Raw genomic sequence first — 17,848 nt, 5'->3', positions numbered from 1 at the left:
CTTATCTATGGTGCCACTGCTTATGAGATTTAGTCTTAGATCTCTTTATTGTTCTCAGTTAATGAAGTTTGGCGGTGCTGAGTGCAGAGTGGATGGTGTTTTATTTTTTATGCACTTTAATGTTCAACAGCTTATAGTTTTACACATTCATGCAAATATAAGTGTGTCTAACAGATATATCTTACAGAGGGTCTAAAAGAGATTTAAAAAATACATTTTATTATCTATAATGTTATTATCTGTTTCCTTTTTTACACACACACACACACAATACTACATTTGCATGACATAGTAGTCACTAAATTCTACACAGTTACATCATTTCCAGGTACTATATAGACGCCGTGACGGGATCAGGGAGTACAGAATCTGATGCACTTATTTGGTTTATTCGCAATGCATCTTAAACAGATAAAAAAAAATTATTATTCATTATCGTCTACATAGCATGTCTGAAATTATATTTTATGATTACTTCAAAACATACCTTTTCTGACACAGACGTAATGCACCTCCAGGTATTTAAAAGTGCCAACACAAGGATCAGAGAAAACTGAGTTCACTGCTGGAACAGAACAGCTCTTTCTTCCATCACACCTAGACAGACAATGACAAGTGCTGTGCTTGAGAAGAGCTATAATAGACACAATAACTACACTTTTCTAGCTCTTGTAAAATGACGTATAGAATTAAATTGCAAACAAAACTTTTTTATCTACTATGCGTTAATCCTACCGAGTGGACATTGTACGGAGGTATGATCCTCGAACGCAGCGTATGTTTGAGGTCTGATGAGCTGGTTTCCCACTTGCGCATGTTGTGCGATCAGTCCGCCCGTAGTTGGCTTTAATCACCTTTATCAATCCCAAAGCTGACGTATGTAAAAAAAATAATAATAATTAATAAACAAATTTCAAGACACAGGAACTGTATACTGTGCAATTTGGGCACAAAACACCAAAAATCTAGAAATGACTGTTACTCACTACAGCTGAGGCGCACAGATCTTTCTTCAGATCTTTTTTTATTTAATTACACATTAGTAAACTGCCATTCTCACCATACTGACACAGGAAGACCAGCACTGAAAGTCAAAATCAAAACAGAAACCAACTGAAACACTGAATTGAACATTTAAATCACTGAAGTTAAATTTGAAAAACAATACTTACAAATGATACAACTTAGCTTTAGCACCAGCACGTTGAATGCGTGAACAGAAGAACAACAGATGTCTGACGAAGACACATGTTCCTGTTGAGGTAAAGTATGATTTTGTGCGTTCACATTTCCAGAACTTCTCAAGACCACGTTCTCTGGTCATCCCTGGGCAAAGAGTTTTCCAAAATATGGCGTTATATCAACACAGTTCTATCATGACAACTCTAGGATATTGGCGTGGTATGGGGTAATATGACAAGGCGGGGGTAATATTTGTGGTCTCAGCTGAATCGATCTGCATGTTGCTGCTGCTTTGAAGCAAGTAAAGAGATTGAGAAAATGCTCACCAGAACAAGCAAATCTACAGCAAGACTTTTGTATTGCTGCTGCTCAAAAAAAAAAGACCATCTAAATGTGTGTGGGTAATGGCAGTGAGGAATAAAGGGAGTCTCAATGCGGCAGGCAGTCATTTTTCAGCTTCATCTTCGGCTCTTGTTATACTAAACGTAGGAATTATTTCCATATCCTTGGCCTTTTGATCTGTAGATGTCATTTTGTTATCTTTGACTGGTCATAAAGTATTTTCCGAACAGGGAAATGAAAAAAAAGATGTCTTTTATATTGAGTGTTGAGCATTCCTCATTACTTATCTGCATGTTTTAATGATACAATGGACATTAACTGTTTTGGCATGATTACAAATGCAATAACAAAAATGCTTGCTGCATCTGATAAGCTCAATCCCAAATTACCACTGAGAAGAAAGTATAATAGTGTATCAGTGTTTCACATTCTCTGCATATTATACTTATTTTCCTTAAAAACACTTATTTCATATTGCTTTAAACAATATGCTGTATTATATACAGTTAAATATTTGTTCAAATAAATGCTACTGTAATAATTTGTGCAATGTCGTATGGTTGTTCAAAGGACACCAGTGTGTCAGAAGGAGGAAAGGCAGATGTAATTTCAAATGCAATTTATTTGTATGAAAAAAAAAGTTTCAAAGCAGATTTAAAGAAAAGAGAACACAATTAGCTAAGAAATTTGCTAAGAAAAAGATGTGCTTCTGCTCCTCCAGGCTGTTTCCTCAAGGACCGATGCAGATCGTGCTCTGTGACAGAAATCAAACATTGCAGCATTCTATGTTTCTGATATTTGTCAAATGAATCAAATTAACTTCATAGAGGTGCTCAAAATTTTACTTTTAAATAGAAAAATAAACAAACATCAATAATGAGAGAAGTCTTTTTACTCATAAACTCATATGCAGGAGTATGTCACTTCCAGGTACTTATAGACATGGTGACATGGGTCAGAGAACACCGAATTTGACGCATCGACATGACAAGAGGTCTTTCCACGCACCTTTTATAGAAAAAGAATTATTGTTTTTTATTCATTTTATATTGCAAGATTATTAAGTGATTTGTCTAAACAGATGATGTTTCTGCTTTACCTGGAACGCAGACTGGAAGTCTGACTAAAGTAACAGTCTGATCTAGTTACAAATCTATTAGGCAGATTCCAAGATCCCGTCGTCCATAATTGGCATGATGAACAGAAATAACACCCTTCTCTAAAACAGAAAAACTAACATTGATGATGTGACTTCATGAGTAATGGCTAACCTTTATATATTTGAACTTATTGTTTTTGTACTTCAGAATTTCACGTTTCATCAAATAAGTGCTGTTTATGAAATTTTTTCACAGCTGATCATGTGCTTATTAAAAGAACTTTGAGACGATTCTTACCACAGCCAATGACACTTCTGGTACCTTCACAAGCTATGCTGTGTCCTAGAATTATTGAGGTGGAAAATAGAAACAGGTTCCAATAATATTAATAAAAGCGTTGACCAAGATTGTTATGATTAATTATGAACATTAAAATATAGGTTGGAAATGATGTGCATTACTCTGTGGGTGACACTCATAAGACACTTGCAAGTATTTATAAGTCCAAGGACAAGGATCAGAGAAAACAGAGTTAACTGCAAAAACGGAACATCTTTTTTTTCCATTACACCTGTTTCATGAACAGACAAAATGAAGGTATGAAAGGGTTACAGTTTTCCATGCTCTTGCAAAGTAATAAAATGTTCTCCGATATTAGTTATTCCTACCTAACAGTCATCGTACGGCGAGATGTTTCTTCAAAGCAGTGATTATTTGAGAGCTGCTTAAATGGTCTTCCAACAGAGCACGTTTTGTGATCAGTCCGCCCATAGTTAGCAGAAACGACATGTATGTATCCCACATCTTACACAAGAAGAAGACCGTGAGAATCACTGTTAAGTTTAAACACGCTGCGTGTGAGTCTGGATTACTCACCACAGCTGAGGTGTGCAGACCCTCCTTCACAAACCAGGGATGTTTTTGCTCTTCTTGCAGAGAGGAAACATGCTGTTTATGTCAGGAACGAACACGGATTCAGTTGCAGGATCAACTTAATTTATTTGTAGTCTTTGAACAAAAACTCGACTGGGGCAGAGGAACAGAAAACTTGACTTCAGCAGGAAAATCAAAACGGCCTCCAGTCACTCCACTAGGCAGGAGCATAAGAAACGGGAACTTGATAACGAGTCTCTACATAGTCCTGCTGCTCGATTCCAGCGTAAGATCCCCAGGATCAGGTGAGGACGAGCTGCCAACACAGCACCGGGAAGAACCAGGCCCAGCACAGGGATCAGAGGTCTGGAGAAAACAAAAAGGCAGAGCAAGCAAAGAGAGAAAAAAAAACTAAAAAACACTAGCTAAACTTGGAGCCTACACAGACTTGACAAGACAGGACAGGACTGGATACGCTTGCAGCATCCTCACACCACAACGGTCAGACACAAGACTGCAAACAAAGGGAGCTTAAGTAGGGGGAGCAGTTAAGGAGCTAATGAGCCACAGGTGAGAAGGCAGCTAATTTAGTGATTAATCAGATGACGATGGGGCGGGAAACACAAGCACATGGCAGACTGTTTGACAGAACAACAAAAACAAACTGATCAGACTGAAGTCATGACAGTACCCCCTCCCAGGAGCGCCACCTGGCGCCCCCAAGGGGAGCCCACCTCGTCGCCGGCGGAAGTCCTCAACCAGAGTCTGATCCAGAATGTCCCGGCCGGTATCCAACTCCTCTCCTCCGGTCCGTAGCCCTCCCAGTCCACCAGAAACTGGAAACCCCGACCACGGCGCGCCTAACATCCAGGAGCTTTCTCACAGTGTACACTGGAGTACCATCCACTATGCGGGGAGGGGAGTCGGGTAGACCTCACAGGATTAAGGGGGAACGAAACACAGGCTTAACCCTGGACACATGAAAGACAGGGTGGACCCGACCAAGAGTGTGGGGAAGCTTGAGCCGCACCGCCACTGGACTCAGAACCTTGGTGATAGGATATGGGCCAATGAACCTGGGTGCCAGCTTGCGAGAAGGCACCCGGAGAGGCAGGTCCTTGGTGGAAAGCCATACCTTCTGACCACACACATACTGAGGAGCAGGAGTCCTGTGACGATCAGCCGCTGCTTTGGTCCGTCTGGAAGCCCGGGCCATGACCTCCTTAGCCCTCCTCCAGGTGCGACGACACCGACGGACGAAGGCCAAGGCAGACGGGACCGCAGCCTCGGGTTCCTGAGTGGGGAAAGGGGTGGTTGATAACCCATAGAACATTGAAAGGGGGACATACCTGTGGACGCTACAGGGAGGGAATTGTGGGAATATTCGACCCACGGTAGCTGCTGGCTCCAGGAGCTCGGACTGTGTGATGCCATACAGCGGAGAGCTCTCTCGAGATCCTGGTTGGCTCGCTCGGACTGCCCATTGGTCTGGGGGTGAAAACCTGAAGACAGACTCGTAGAGGCCCCGATCTGTCTACAGAACTCTTTCCAAAACCGGGAGACAAATTGTGGTCCTCTGTCGGAGACCACATCTACCGGAAGGCCATGAATCCGGGAAAACGTGGTCCACCACCACCTGTGCGGTCTCCTTGGCGGAAGGGAGTTTGGGCAAAGGGATAAAATGGGCCGCTTTAGAGAAGCGATCCACCACTGTCAGTATCACGGTGTTGCCTCTCGAAGGGGGAAGACCAGAGACAAAGTCAAGGGCCAGGTGTGACCAAGGACGAGAGGGAATGGGCAGGGGCTGCAACAGACCAACAGGAGACTGGTTAGAAGTCTTATTTTGAGCACACACCGAGCAAGCCAACACAAACTGCCTGACATCGGAAGCCATGGATGGCCACCAAAATCGCTGACGGATGGTAGCCAGCGATCTCCGAACACCTGGGTGACAGGCTACCCTGGACTCATGACCCCACTGGAGAACCTTAGGACGCAGAGCAGCCGGCACAAATAACCGACCCTCCGGGCACCCTCTGGCGCCTCTCCCTCCCGTCCGGCCACTGCTGTTCGATGTCCCAGGAGAGGGACCCCACAACCACCCCCTTAGGGAGAATGGTATCGGGATCCAAATCCCTCCCAGGAACCTCAAACAGACGAGAGAGGGCATCAGGCTTAGTGTTCTTAGAACCCGGCCGATACGAGAGGGAGAAGTTAAACCGCCCAAAGAAGAGTGCCCAGCGAGCCTGGCGAGCATTTAACCTCTTGGCCGAACGGATATATTGCAGGTTCTATGATCCGTCCATACCAAGAAGGGCTGCGCAGCTCCCTCCAGCCACTGGCGCCACTCCCCCAGAGCCAGCCTGACTGCCAGCAGCTCCCTGTTACCTATGTCATAGTTTCGCTCTGCAGGGCTCAGGCGGTGAGAGAAAAACGCACATGGGTGCACCTTCTCATCTCCAGGGGACCGTTGGGATAGAACCGCGCCTACCCCGACCTCTGAGGCATCTACCTCAACAATAAACTGACGTTCAGGATCTGGAAGACAAAGAACAGGAGCAGAGAGGAAACGGGACTTAAGAACATCAAAGGCCTCCTGAGCCTGAGAACTCCACCTGAACGATACTTTAGGTGAGGTAAGTGCCGTTAAGGGTGCAGCGACCAGGCCAAAGTTCCGGATGAATCGCCTATAGAAGTTGGCGAAGCCCAGGAACCGCTGCAGTGCCTTCCGAGAATCGGGGTTGGCCACTCTGCCACGGCTCTTGTCTTGGCAGGATCGGCTTTAATCCTCCGCTGAAATAATATGCCCCAAGAACGAAACTGACTTGGCGTGGAACACACACTTCTCCGCCTTGGCATAAAGCTGGTTCTCCAGCAGCCGTTGTAGCACCTGACGAACGTGTTGAGTGTGTACCTGCAACGAGGGGGAGAAGATGAGAATATCATCAAGATACACAAAGACAACCCTGTTTACCATGTCCCTCAACACGTCATTGATCAGGGCCTGGAAGACAGCTGGGGCATTGGTAAGCCCGAGGGTAAGACCCGGTATTCAAAGTGTCCCGTAGGGGTGTTAAAGGCTGTCTTCCACTCATCCCCTCACGGATGCGGACCAAATGATAGGCGCTGCGGAGGTCTAGTTTAGTAAAGACCTTGGCTCCTGTAATAACTCAAAGGCAGAGGACATCAGAGGTAGAGGATACCGGTTTCTTATGGTGATGTCATTCAGGCCTCGATAGTCGATGCAAGGACGCAGGGGAGCCATCCTTCTTCTTAACGAAGAAGAACCCAGCACCAGCAGGTGAGGAAGAGGGTCGGATGAGGCCGGCATTTAAGGACTCCTTGATATACTTGTCCATGGCCTCTCTTTCAGGACTAGACAGGAGTACAAACGCCTCTAGGCGGAGAAGTGCCTGGGAGGAGATCGATGGCACAGTCGTGACGGCCGGTGAGGAGGTAGGGATGTGGCTCGAGACTTACTGAAGACCCGACAAAGATCATGGTACTCCGCCGGGACCCCAGAGAGATCAGCGGACTCCGTCTGAAACACAGAAGACACAGAGACAGGAGACAAGGCAGCACCCAAACACGAAGCAAGACAAGACTGACTCCAAGATAGCACAGAATTACCTGACCAATCCACGTGAGGCTTGTGCTGCGCCAACCACGGGTGCCCCAGGACAACAGGGGCTCCCGGGGAGTCAAGAAGGTACAGCTCAATTACCTCACGGTGATTGCCAGAGACCACTAGACTTACTGAGGGAGTGGAATGAGTGATGGAGAAGAGAAGGAGGCCATTGAGAGAGCGGACAGGAATGGGGAAGGGAGAGGAATGGCGGGAATGCCCCACTGTGCAGCGACTGAGGCATCCAAAAAATTGCCCTCAGCTCCCGAATCCACCAGAGCTGGGCAAGAGTGGACGGAATCCTGGAAACGAATGGACACCGGAAGCAGGGTACGAGACTTTGGGGACGGAACATGGAAAAACGCCCATCAGAATTCCCGACTTGCTGATGGGCCCGGCTTTTAAAGGACACCGGATGGCTCTGTGTCCTGGCTTCCCACAGTATATAGGCAGAGCCCTCGAGTCAGTCGATCCTGCCTCCTTGGCAGAAAGACGAAGGCGGCCCACCTGCATGGGTTCGGGGTCGGCTGTAGGGAGTGAGGTGGCGAGGGTGAAGTTGGGTGCTCTGTCTTCCAAGGTCCGGGAAGGCTGGGCAGTCCACCGCTGACGGCGAAGCTGAAGACGCCCCTCCACACGCAGAGCCAGTTCCACCAGGGAGTCGAGATCACGAGGCAGTTCATGGGTGACAATCTCATCCTGGATCTCATCGTTCAGCCCCTCCCGAAACCTGGCTCGCAAGGCAGCCTCATTCCAGTCACAGGTGGCTGCCAGTGTTCTAAATCGGATGAAGTAGTCTGTGACCGACCCACCATCCTGCCTCAATCGCACCAGCTGGGAGGCTGCCTCCTCCCCCTGTGCTGATCGATCGAACAGCTTAATCATTTCGGCTCGGAATCCCTCGAAAGTGGCACAGAAAGGGGCACGAGCATCCCAAACGGCAGTTGCCCAGTCACGAGCCCTCCCCTTAAGGAGGGTGATCACGAATGCCACCTGAGACTCCTCTGTGGCATAACGGGCGGGCTGGAGTGCAAAGACCAGGAACACTGGGACAGGAAGGCCCGGCACGAATTAGGATCCCCGTCATAGGGAGGAGGACTATTGGCATGGGGTTCTGGACCGCCTGAGGTGAAAAGTATGCCTGGGCGGCAGCAGAGCGGGTGGCCTGGGCCTCTTGCTGGAGTTCTTGCACCCTTGCACTGAGCTCAGCAACTTGGGTTGTCAGAAGGTCGACATCTCTTGAGGTAACCGTAATTTGAGTCGCATGCTGGCCAAGGAGAATACCCTGTTGCGTCACAGCAGTCCTGACTTGGTCTTCTCCTGCTGAATCCATCTTTGGTCTGACCGTTCTGTCAGGAACGAACACGGATTCAGTTGCAGGATCAACTTAATTTATTTGTAGTCTTTGAACAAAAACTCGACTGGGGCAGAGGAACAGAAAACTTGACTTCAGCAGGAAAATCAAACGGCCTCCAGTCACTCCACTAGGCAGGAGCATAAGAAAACGGGAACTTGATAACGAGTCTCTACATAGTCCTGCTGCTCGATTCCAGCGTAAGATCCCCAGGATCAGGTGAGGACGAGCTGCCAACACAGCACCGGAAGAACCAGGCCCAGCACAGGGGATCAGAGGTCTGGAGAAAACAAAAAGGCAGAGCAAGCAAAGAAAAAAAACTAAAAAAACACTAGCTAAACTTGGAGCCTACACAGACTTGACAAGACAGGACAGGACTGGATACGCTTGCAGCATCCTCACACCACAACGGTCAGACACAAGACTGCAAACAAAGGGAGCTTAAGTAGGGGAGCAGTTAAGGAGCTAATGAGCCACAGGTGAGAAGGCAGCTAATTTAGTGATTAATCAGATGACGATGGGGCGGGAAACACAAGCACATGGCAGACTGTTTGACAGAACAACAAAAACAAACTGATCAGACTGAAGTCATGACAGTTTAGGTGAGAAAAGTAAAATGACACAAAATAAATCATGACGTTTTGTCCTATACTGAAAATTCAGGCTTCTTCTTGGATTTAAATGTTTCGGGACATCTCACCATGCTGACACAGCAACAGCAGCACTGTAAAACCAAACAGAAACAAATACTGAAAATACTTGATCTAAAAACGAAATCAAAAGTAAAACGACAGTACTTACAAGTGATCCAGCTTAGCTTTTGCGCCACCATGGTAGATTGGATAGATGTGGATAGATCTTGTTTTCTTATGTAAAGTTACGTTCATGTGCTGACGGTATTTATAACAAGATCCATCACCACCTGTTGACTATAGATAACAAAAGAGGAAATTACAGTTACACTTCATAATCTTTTAATGTTGAAATCGTACATTTTCGTGAAAGTACCTGAAGCTGGTGTTCATAAAATAATGGGAGCCTTGTCTTGAGGATCACTGAACAATTAAATAAAAACACTTTTAGCATCGATGCCTTATACTGTACAGGGATCTTATAATATTCACCCATTACAAAAACCCCACATTAAACATCCAGGTGGAATTAATTACTTGATGAACAGCATATTCTCATTTGTGCTGACATATATGGTTGTGGAAGACAGGTTCCCTGAGCTGTGTCATCTCTTGGTGTCATCTCCACGGTCTGTTTCTTCAGATGGCGGTTTGTTTCAGACAAAGTTGTGTCTAGTTTCTTAATAGTAGTCTTAATCTGAATTTTATATCTAAGCGATTGCACTTGCGACTGAACAAATTGTGCACAAATTCGTAACACTTCTAAAGTTCCATAGATATAGATATAGATATAGATATATTCCATATATATATATATATATATAAAATATTAACCCATTAACTGATCATGTATGCATGATTTTCATCCTCCCCACTAATATTGCATTATCTCTGAGTGATTAATACTGAAGCTGTCAGCTGCATGATCAGTCCATGAGTAGAATTAATCACAATTATCTGTAATTTTTTTAATGCACAAAATTTATTTTTGTTGATTATTCTAGAAGAACTTGAGTTTTTCTCTGCCAGATCTCCTGATTGAACTAAATTAATGAGGTTTGGCGAAAGTTTCCTTTCAGAGTAGATGGCATTTTATTTCTTTTTCATATAGCTGTAACGATGAGATCAGGCAGAGACAGAATTCATTTGCAAACACAACTTTAATCGTGAAGTTAACAAGATACTCAGACAATCCAAGACACAGGAACACGCAAAGACAATCAGACTAAACACGGTAACAAAGTCAAGGTTTAACAAATCACCAAGGAGAGAACTGATATCTCTGACCAAAAACAAGAATAGTAGCAATATACCTATAACATTAGGGACACTTTTTTCTATTCTAAACTATGTGTCGTAGTTGCTCATTTTTGATTTGCTATGCTTTAAATAAAATTATTTCTATTTCTATCTATTTCTATTCTCTTACATTGCTTCCTGTCTCTTTCATACTGTCATATAGTCATAAAAACAACTAAGGAAAGGACTGAAATAATCATTACATAAACTTCACATTACTCATTGGTTTGTGATAATCGTGAAGTTTTTATGACCAAGGAAATCTTAAATATTATGCCCTTTTTATTGCTCTCGTCAAACAAGCATAGCGCTTTGTGCAACAAACATGGTTTTAAAGAAGCTTTAAAGAAAAAGAAAACAGACAGAACACTGCTAAAGAAAATTGTGTGCTTCTGCACTTACAAGATACACTTAGTGATAGATGCAGCTCATGATCTGTGACGTTGAGACAGAAATCAAACACTGCAGCGTTATAGATTTCATTAATGGCTTTCACATCGGAGAAGCCTTTCATGGTTCCCAGAACTATTGGCGGTATAACTATTGTCATTCTACTAGTGAGATTCTGAGTAAAAGCATACAATCAACCAACTTTATAGTCGTGTTGAAAAATCAATCCAACCTCAGAGAAAATAATGGTTTGCCAAAACTTAAGTAGAAGTGTATTGTAGTTTCTTATTTATAAGCACAGGCTCCAGGATCCAGTCATCCATAATTGATATGAATAACAGCAATAATATCGTTCTCTGAAACAGATCAATTGACATTAATAATGAGTGATGGCTAAGTATCACATGTAAAAGATGATCCACAAGAAAATGCTTCAGTTTGTAGCGCATTAAATTTGTTACTTGTTGTTTCGTTGTAAATAATTGTGAAATTTACTTTGCGTGAAAAAAAAGTGGTTGCTGGTTATTCGCACACATTCATACTTTATGACCACAGATCTTTATGTAGTGGTTTGTTTCAGACGAAGTTGCTCTTAGTTTGTGGAAACTGTCAGAATTTTATAGCTATAAGCGATTGTACTTTAACTGCACAAACTGTGTACAGATTTGTAACACTTAATGACCATCAACATTATGTGTTTGGATTCATATGTTGTTATTTAATGCCATGACGTTTCATTAAAGTGTGTGACTTAACTTTTCAAAAGTTTTCTGCATAGACTGTACATAGGCCTGTGACCTAGGTTATTTTTTTCTTGCTTTTTTCCTGTCACGCTATTTTTTGAGGCATCGTTTGCTTTACTATACTTAACTTTACTTTAGTTAAAATGACAGGCTAATACTAGCCCAATGATAAATTAAATAATTAGTTCATTACTTTTAAACTTATTTCAAAGGAAACGCATAATTTCATTGATCGAACGACTTCTGGATACATCGGAATTCCATCTGATCCACATCATCAGCATTCGTTTGCACCTGGATACCATGGTAACAAGTAAACATCAGGACGCTATGACGACACGGGGCGCAGGTAATGCATCCAAAACCGGGCTCAATTTTTTACCTTGAATTTTATTATATGTTTTGATCAACTTTCTAGCTCCACGGGTCGCGTTCGGCAGCTGCCAGAAACGCCTGATGTTTCCAATGCACTTTGCGCCTGATCGCATGGGCAATGAAATGCTCGCGCTCCACGGCTCCACAGAACTAGGACCCGGATGTTACGACAACCACACGGTGAGTACCCAGGAAGGCACAACATTTAATAACAAGTCATGTAACGCGTCATTCTTTACAACTAAGCCGTTCCCAGGTGGGCACTCTTACATATGAGCTCCAACACAGACCTGAGAGCAAGAGGGGATATGTGTTTGCAGCGCGCACTGCACCACGCTTTTTGCCTCCAGTTAAAGTAACTCATTGTTTATGAATTAGTAAGTCACATCGCAATTTTTTCTTTGTTCAATGTAATGTGATTTAAATGCATCGCCTTTTTTATAGACGGCCACCCCTTCGCCAGAGAAATACCAGCAAGACTGGACTCGGTCTAAAGTGTGTCCTCCTGGAAAAGCTCCCTTCAATAGTACCACTGCAAAATTCAAACATCCAAACACAGACTCCAGCCCTGGGTATTACTGTTTTTATAATTTTACTATATATAATTTTATCTAATAATTTTAATACATTTTTAATGAATGTATTTTGCTAAAAAAAAAAAAGACCCCCATAGTGCTTAAAAATAATTGAAGGTCAGGACCCTGACTTCTGCAGTTGTTTGTGCAGCTGGGTAATGTTTATTGATATGTTTATTGTTTTTACTCTGAATTCTGACCTAATAAAACATTACAGAGCTTGGAATAACTAGAAAAACTGCATATTAATTATAAATTAATTTGCGTTCCCTCATAACCATTCATCTAGAATTAGTTTTACCCCATTTATGACTCTAATTATATGTTACTACAAAATGCAAAGCACATCAGAATTCTGAAATAAAGAGAAATATGGGGTTCATAATTCTTTTTTGTAAATTTTAGTATATCGTCTATATTAAACTACACGGGTTTGTGTAAAACCTGATGGTTAAGCAATTCGACATGATTTGAGAATGATCATCTATGAAGCATGTATTTGCTCAAGTGCATGCAAGAATGAAATGAATCGCAGATTTTCAATGTATATGCCTTTTTTTAGTCCAGGGGCATATGTTCATGGCAGCATCCAAAGCAAAAAGGTGTCATGGCCTATGAAATTCAGCTCTCCAGACTGGACAAAAGTGCCATCGCTGGAGAGAAGAGCACTGCGTACAGAGGTTACAATATAATTACAATATAATAAAATGGTTTTTTAAATGTTTTTCCTTAATTTGGTCTTTTGTGTCCATGCAGCTCTACCATGACAAAGAGTTTAGGAAACAGAGGAACAGGGTGGCTTATCTAAGCTTGTTTTACTGATCACTCGAACTACCACAAGAATTCAGCGTGACTATCAAATGCATAAAAACATTAAAGATTTATACTTCCTATTTCATAACATGTCCAGTGTCAAAACATATTTCTGAGGTACATTACTTAAAATTAAACTGAAGTAATAAGTAACAGGACATTCATAATGGGGATGTTTACACCATCACGGTCTGGTTTAATTTTCCACTTTTGAAACATTTTGTACTTTTGAAACAATGCTTAAAATAAACAATGAAAAACATTTATTACCAATCACAAATGAATAACAGATACTCAAATCAAAAGAGAATGCCACGTTTCTGGTGTGTTGTAAATTATATTTTAAGGAAGGCTTATTAAAACAAACTATCAAAATTAAACTGTAAGCTGTGTTACTCTTTTGAGGAGTTGACTGCTTGAAATTCATCTAATATTTCTCAGATGTTCTGAACAGTCTGTCATTCTATAAGAATCAAACGTCAGTAACACGATGGACTGCTGCAGGTTTCCAAATTACATTTGTAGAAGACTCTGGTTCCTCGTATGTTAGCTATAACTTCAAGGGGCACAATGTTTTCAGCACGTGTTAAGAAGTTTTCATCCATCCTAATCAGCTGAGTAGCCGAGTCAATATATCAGTTTTCATTTTTTCCTTCTCACTTTGGGCTTTTTGACTGGCCGAAGATATGGGTTGTCGATCATGTTTTCCTCATTGGCCTTCCCTGTAGGCACAACACCACCAGGCGGCAGCACTACATTCTCCTTATCTGCACTTTGATCATCCTAGAATAAAAAAAACGAAAAAATCTGTTATTATTACAATAATAATTCTAAAATAAATATATGAAAAAAAAAAAAAAAAAAAACACACAAAACATATTTAGTGCACACCCACTCGGACAGCAAGTCTTTGTCATAAAAACCACAGCTGCCCAACTCACTGCAGAATTAAATGTGCACCTCAACTCTCCTTTTTCCACCAAAACGATCCGTCGGGAGCTCCACATGGTCAATATACATGGCCAGGCTGGTATAGCCAAACCTTTTGGTCTGGAGGACCATGTGCACCCAATGGTTCAAACATTGTATCCTGAAGGCGGTGCCGTGTATCAAGATGATAATGCACCAATACACACAGCAAGACTGGTGACAGCAAGAGTGGTTGGATGAACGTGAACATCTCCCATGGCCTGCACAGTCACCAGATCTAAATATTATTGAACCACTTTGGGGCGTTTTGTAGGAACAAAAAAAGTCAGGAAACAAAAAATGGCTCAAAATCCCTCTGGTCACCGTGCAGGACTTGTATCTGTCACTCCCAAGACGAAATTATGCTGTATTGGCAGCAAAAGGAGGCCCTACACCATACTAATTAATTATTGTGGTCTAAAACCAGTTTCAGTTTCATTGTCTAACCCCTGTACTTATGTACACACACACATACACACATATATATGCAGGTATGCTTTTGAATAAACATTTTGCCCAAAATAAAAAAAAAGGCCTTATGCTTGCCTGCATGATGTTATTAGGGTTGTTCTCTGTATCTGTCTGGTCGTCCTGCTCAGATGAATCCGTCTCTTCCAGTGTCTGAAGCTCTAGTTCAGAGGGCAGCAGGGCACTCAGGTAAGGGATGGTGCTCGACTTTGCTGCGATCACTTATTATACACAGACACAGACAGATGAATATTAAACACCAGAAAGTCAAAGTATAATAGGACACTGGCGGTATTTAGGTCACAAAAACTCACAAGGAAATGCACTGATGTCGTCCTTAAAAAGACTTTGCGTCTCTCCTGTCTTGGCCATAAAGCGCGTGAGAGCGCGCTCCACATCTCTCCTCTGTGATGCCGCCTTCTCTCTCACCACCTGGTAATCTGACACAGGCTCTCGAAAAGTCTAAAACACAGAAATGCCAATATATGTTGAAGCAGAATGTATGTTCTTAGTGTTATTGGTTGCTAAGCTGAAAGTCAAACAATAGCAAGACATCAGTTGAGCAAAATAACTCACTGGTGTTTTGATGTATGTATGAGGATCTGGGAATTCTGGGAAGTGGCTGGGGATGTATGTTGGATGAGTGCGCTTCTGTCCAGCCATGAGGGCTTTTGGGGCGACTGGAGCATTTGTTATTGGAGCTGTTAAACACAGAAGTGCACAGTTATAACAGACAATATCAATTGCTTTTATTTTTATAGCACTTTTAACAATACAGATTGTGTCAAAACACCAAACGGTATCAAATAGGATAATAATATAGGATAAACAGATGAATTTGTAAAAAATGGTAAACCTACGTGCAGTTATGACCATCCTTTGGGATCTTTTGGCATACACTGGAAGAGTATCCACGTTAAAGCCTGCAATTGTGGAAAAAGTAAACCTCAGTAAAATCTCATTAACTGATAAACATGATTGAACGACATATGGATTAAATATATTGATAAAAGGGCAACCAACCCATTTCGACCAGTGAGATGACCACATCAGAGAGTGTAGGGGTGCTTCTAGCTGTGTGCTCACAGGTTGCCTTTCAGACAACGGCCAACCTCAGTTATATCTATCAAAAAATAACCAGATTTTAATATAGAAAACAAATACAATGATACGCTTTTTTTCCTGTAATTGAAATTACAGACTCAAAGTCCAATATTAAGAACAGATAATACATAAATACAACACAAGAAAGGAAAAAACCAATAACATCTCAGTGTTGCACAAAAATACAATGATACCAACGTCTCCATAGCCTAGACTCATAGAGCCACCATATAAATTTATATATGCAATTTCTTAATACGACTTTACATAAGGGAAAGACTCACAGCTCTGCATCATCTCAGTAAGGGTCTCCACCGCTGCTTTCTCAGCGCTCTCAAAGCCACACTCGGTCAGCAGAGAGCTGACCACCACCTGCAGTGTGCGTCTCCGAGCCAGCTGATAGTTCTCTGTAGGACTTGTGCTGGTCTTACTGCTCCCAGAGCGCTGCAATCAATGATCAAAAGAACTGAGTATTAAAGACCGGGATGTCCAATTGCATGTTTGACTTCCTCAAAACCAAATTGGTTGCCGCTAATCAAAAAAGTTTATACCAGCATAAATGTTTTACTAGCCTTCCATACTGAGACCACTTTAAATCAGCTAAGACCTTTTGAAGGAATAGTGGTTGCTGCTCTCCTAGACAGCAATTTTGGGCATCATAAGTGTGTTGCAACAGCATGACTCGGCATGTAATGGCCAAACAATAGTGTCCACTTGGTTGAAGATTTTATACTGCTAGACACTTAATTGTTTCTAGAAGCCTTCACTACATTTATTGTAAGGATATTCACGCATAACACAATGAACAGACCGATGTGTTTGCATATAAAACTGTGTCTATTTGTGAATATATGACAATTCTGCCGTTAAATGTGCCTTATATTTAAACAAACTCCTAAAGTTGGTGTTGTCTGGCTAAGCTAGCAGACTGTACGTTAGGTAAGAGAAATGAAAGGAGATATTTACGTTTCCGGAGTTTAAAGACGCGCTCCCCATCATTACAGAGTCTGCCATTTTTAACTCTAGTGGTTTTTCATCTAGTGGTGTTTAGCGCTCGCAAAAGAAAACTCATTGTGCGTCCTGCATTCCCCACTAACTGTATTAGGGGGTTTTATATTTAGTGAAAATGGCAACCCTATCAAAATTTCCAACAGGGCCACCGGAAGGTTGTTGTTTGCGGTGCGTTTCCAAAATAAAAGTCCAAAACCTCACCGATTTATGCAGTTTTAAAAAAACTAAAATTAAAAGCAAAACAAAAGACTATATTTTTATGTTGTCTTTGACGTAAAAATCGCCATTAGCATTTACAAAGTGCTTCAAAATATTGCAGTTCGTTTGGATGCATGACTTTTGACAATGTATAAGAAGCGTTTCTCCCCCATCATGGCAAAATTTCCAATTTTTTAATCTCTTGTTGGATAAAAAAAAAAAGAAAACAATCAACAAACAACCATCCTTCAACATTTACTGTATAAAAACGTGGTCTTTTGCATGCATTATTTATTAAATACACATTTAAGTTATCATCAAGACCTAACTAGAAAGAAAAAGTTATGTTATTTATTATTTTTATATTATTTAATGGGCCATTCTTCATTTTAAAGCTTAGAAATCACGATACTTTCCTCAGGTTTTTATTATATTTTCAGCAATAGTTTTTGCCAGTATGAAATAAAACATTTGTGAATTCAGTTTTGCTTCAGTGTAGTTTCATGGAAAAACAATTACACTGTAAAAAATAAATAAATACAAATTGCAATTTTTTATTTTTTATTGTATTTATATATTCTCTAAATCTTCATATTTACACTAAAAAAGGCGGCACAGAAGGTGTCAGAGGTGCATGCATTTCCACAGCCATTTTAACTGTATATCCGTATCTAGAGGCCAAGGTGTGTCAAAGCAGGCATCTTTTTTACTACATTTGATGTGCCATTACATCTTTAATTTTGAGCATTAACACGGCATCCTTAGCTCTTAATTCTGTGCTCTAAATGTCTGTGTAAA

General features: G+C 41.9%; 3 protein-coding genes and 1 long non-coding RNA gene across 6 annotated transcripts in view; 1 reads left to right on the top strand and 3 right to left on the bottom strand.

Annotated features, from left to right (window-relative positions):
• LOC122328770 (protein pitchfork-like) overlaps positions 1-13,385 on the top strand; it is a 36,612-nt gene extending 23,227 nt beyond the window's left edge. For 2 of the 3 annotated variants that reach the window (XM_043224693.1, XM_043224695.1), the window contains 6 exons: positions 11,750-11,886; positions 11,956-12,092; positions 12,169-12,267; positions 12,357-12,484; positions 13,050-13,167; positions 13,244-13,385. In XM_043224693.1, coding sequence (XP_043080628.1) covers positions 11,841-11,886; positions 11,956-12,092; positions 12,169-12,267; positions 12,357-12,484; positions 13,050-13,167; positions 13,244-13,309 — 594 coding nt within the window. In that variant the 5' untranslated portion in view covers positions 11,750-11,840 and the 3' untranslated portion in view covers positions 13,310-13,385. The remainder of the gene's footprint in view (positions 1-11,749; positions 11,887-11,955; positions 12,093-12,168; positions 12,268-12,356; positions 12,485-13,049; positions 13,168-13,243) is intronic. The other variant, XM_043224696.1, reaches the window with a different exon arrangement.
• Positions 85-9,402, bottom strand: LOC122329223 (L-rhamnose-binding lectin CSL3-like). Its single transcript, XM_043225414.1, has 12 exons — positions 9,275-9,402; positions 9,174-9,197; positions 3,501-3,572; positions 3,293-3,428; positions 3,086-3,195; positions 2,922-2,966; positions 2,674-2,743; positions 2,459-2,532; positions 1,061-1,084; positions 736-871; positions 488-597; positions 85-402 (listed from the first exon to the last, which is right to left on the bottom strand). The coding sequence occupies exons 1-12, from the start codon at positions 9,303-9,305 to the stop codon at positions 332-334; spliced, it is 903 nt and encodes a 300-aa protein (XP_043081349.1). The 5' UTR covers positions 9,306-9,402; the 3' UTR covers positions 85-331.
• On the bottom strand, positions 907-2,527 carry LOC122328771. The gene is made up of 3 exons (XR_006247831.1): positions 2,420-2,527; positions 1,173-2,278; positions 907-1,084 (listed from the first exon to the last, which is right to left on the bottom strand). It is a non-coding gene; the product is annotated as an uncharacterized LOC122328771 (long non-coding RNA).
• An 86-nt stretch (positions 13,386-13,471) lies between the features above and the next one.
• taf8 (TAF8 RNA polymerase II, TATA box binding protein (TBP)-associated factor) lies at positions 13,472-17,002 on the bottom strand. Its single transcript, XM_043224692.1, is given in 9 exon segments — positions 13,472-14,083; positions 14,816-14,958; positions 15,052-15,199; positions 15,314-15,438; positions 15,598-15,660; positions 15,761-15,833; positions 15,835-15,860; positions 16,126-16,285; positions 16,808-17,002. Coding segments are annotated over 9 exon segments (927 nt in total). The 5' UTR covers positions 16,856-17,002; the 3' UTR covers positions 13,472-13,942.
• Between the last annotated feature and the right edge of the window lie 846 nt (positions 17,003-17,848).

This window comes from Puntigrus tetrazona, chromosome 23 (assembly GCF_018831695.1).
Source record: "Puntigrus tetrazona isolate hp1 chromosome 23, ASM1883169v1, whole genome shotgun sequence".
In the NCBI taxonomy this organism is placed as follows: domain Eukaryota; kingdom Metazoa; phylum Chordata; class Actinopteri; order Cypriniformes; family Cyprinidae; genus Puntigrus; species Puntigrus tetrazona.
This window is presented reverse-complemented; position numbering and strand designations above follow the sequence as displayed.

Excerpts from the sequence above, each read along its gene's own strand:
- LOC122329223 (XM_043225414.1), bottom strand. The coding sequence starts at position 9,305 with ATGGTGGCGCAAAAGCTAAGCTGGATCACTT. Across the intron at positions 3,196-3,292 it reads CGCCGTACGATGACTGTTAG|GTGTAATGGAAAAAAAAGAT; the intron begins GTAGGAATAACT and ends TTCATGAAACAG. Across the intron at positions 1,085-2,458 it reads CCATGTCACCATGTCTATAA|TGCTGGTCTTCCTGTGTCAG; the intron begins GTACCTGGAAGT and ends TTTGACTTTCAG.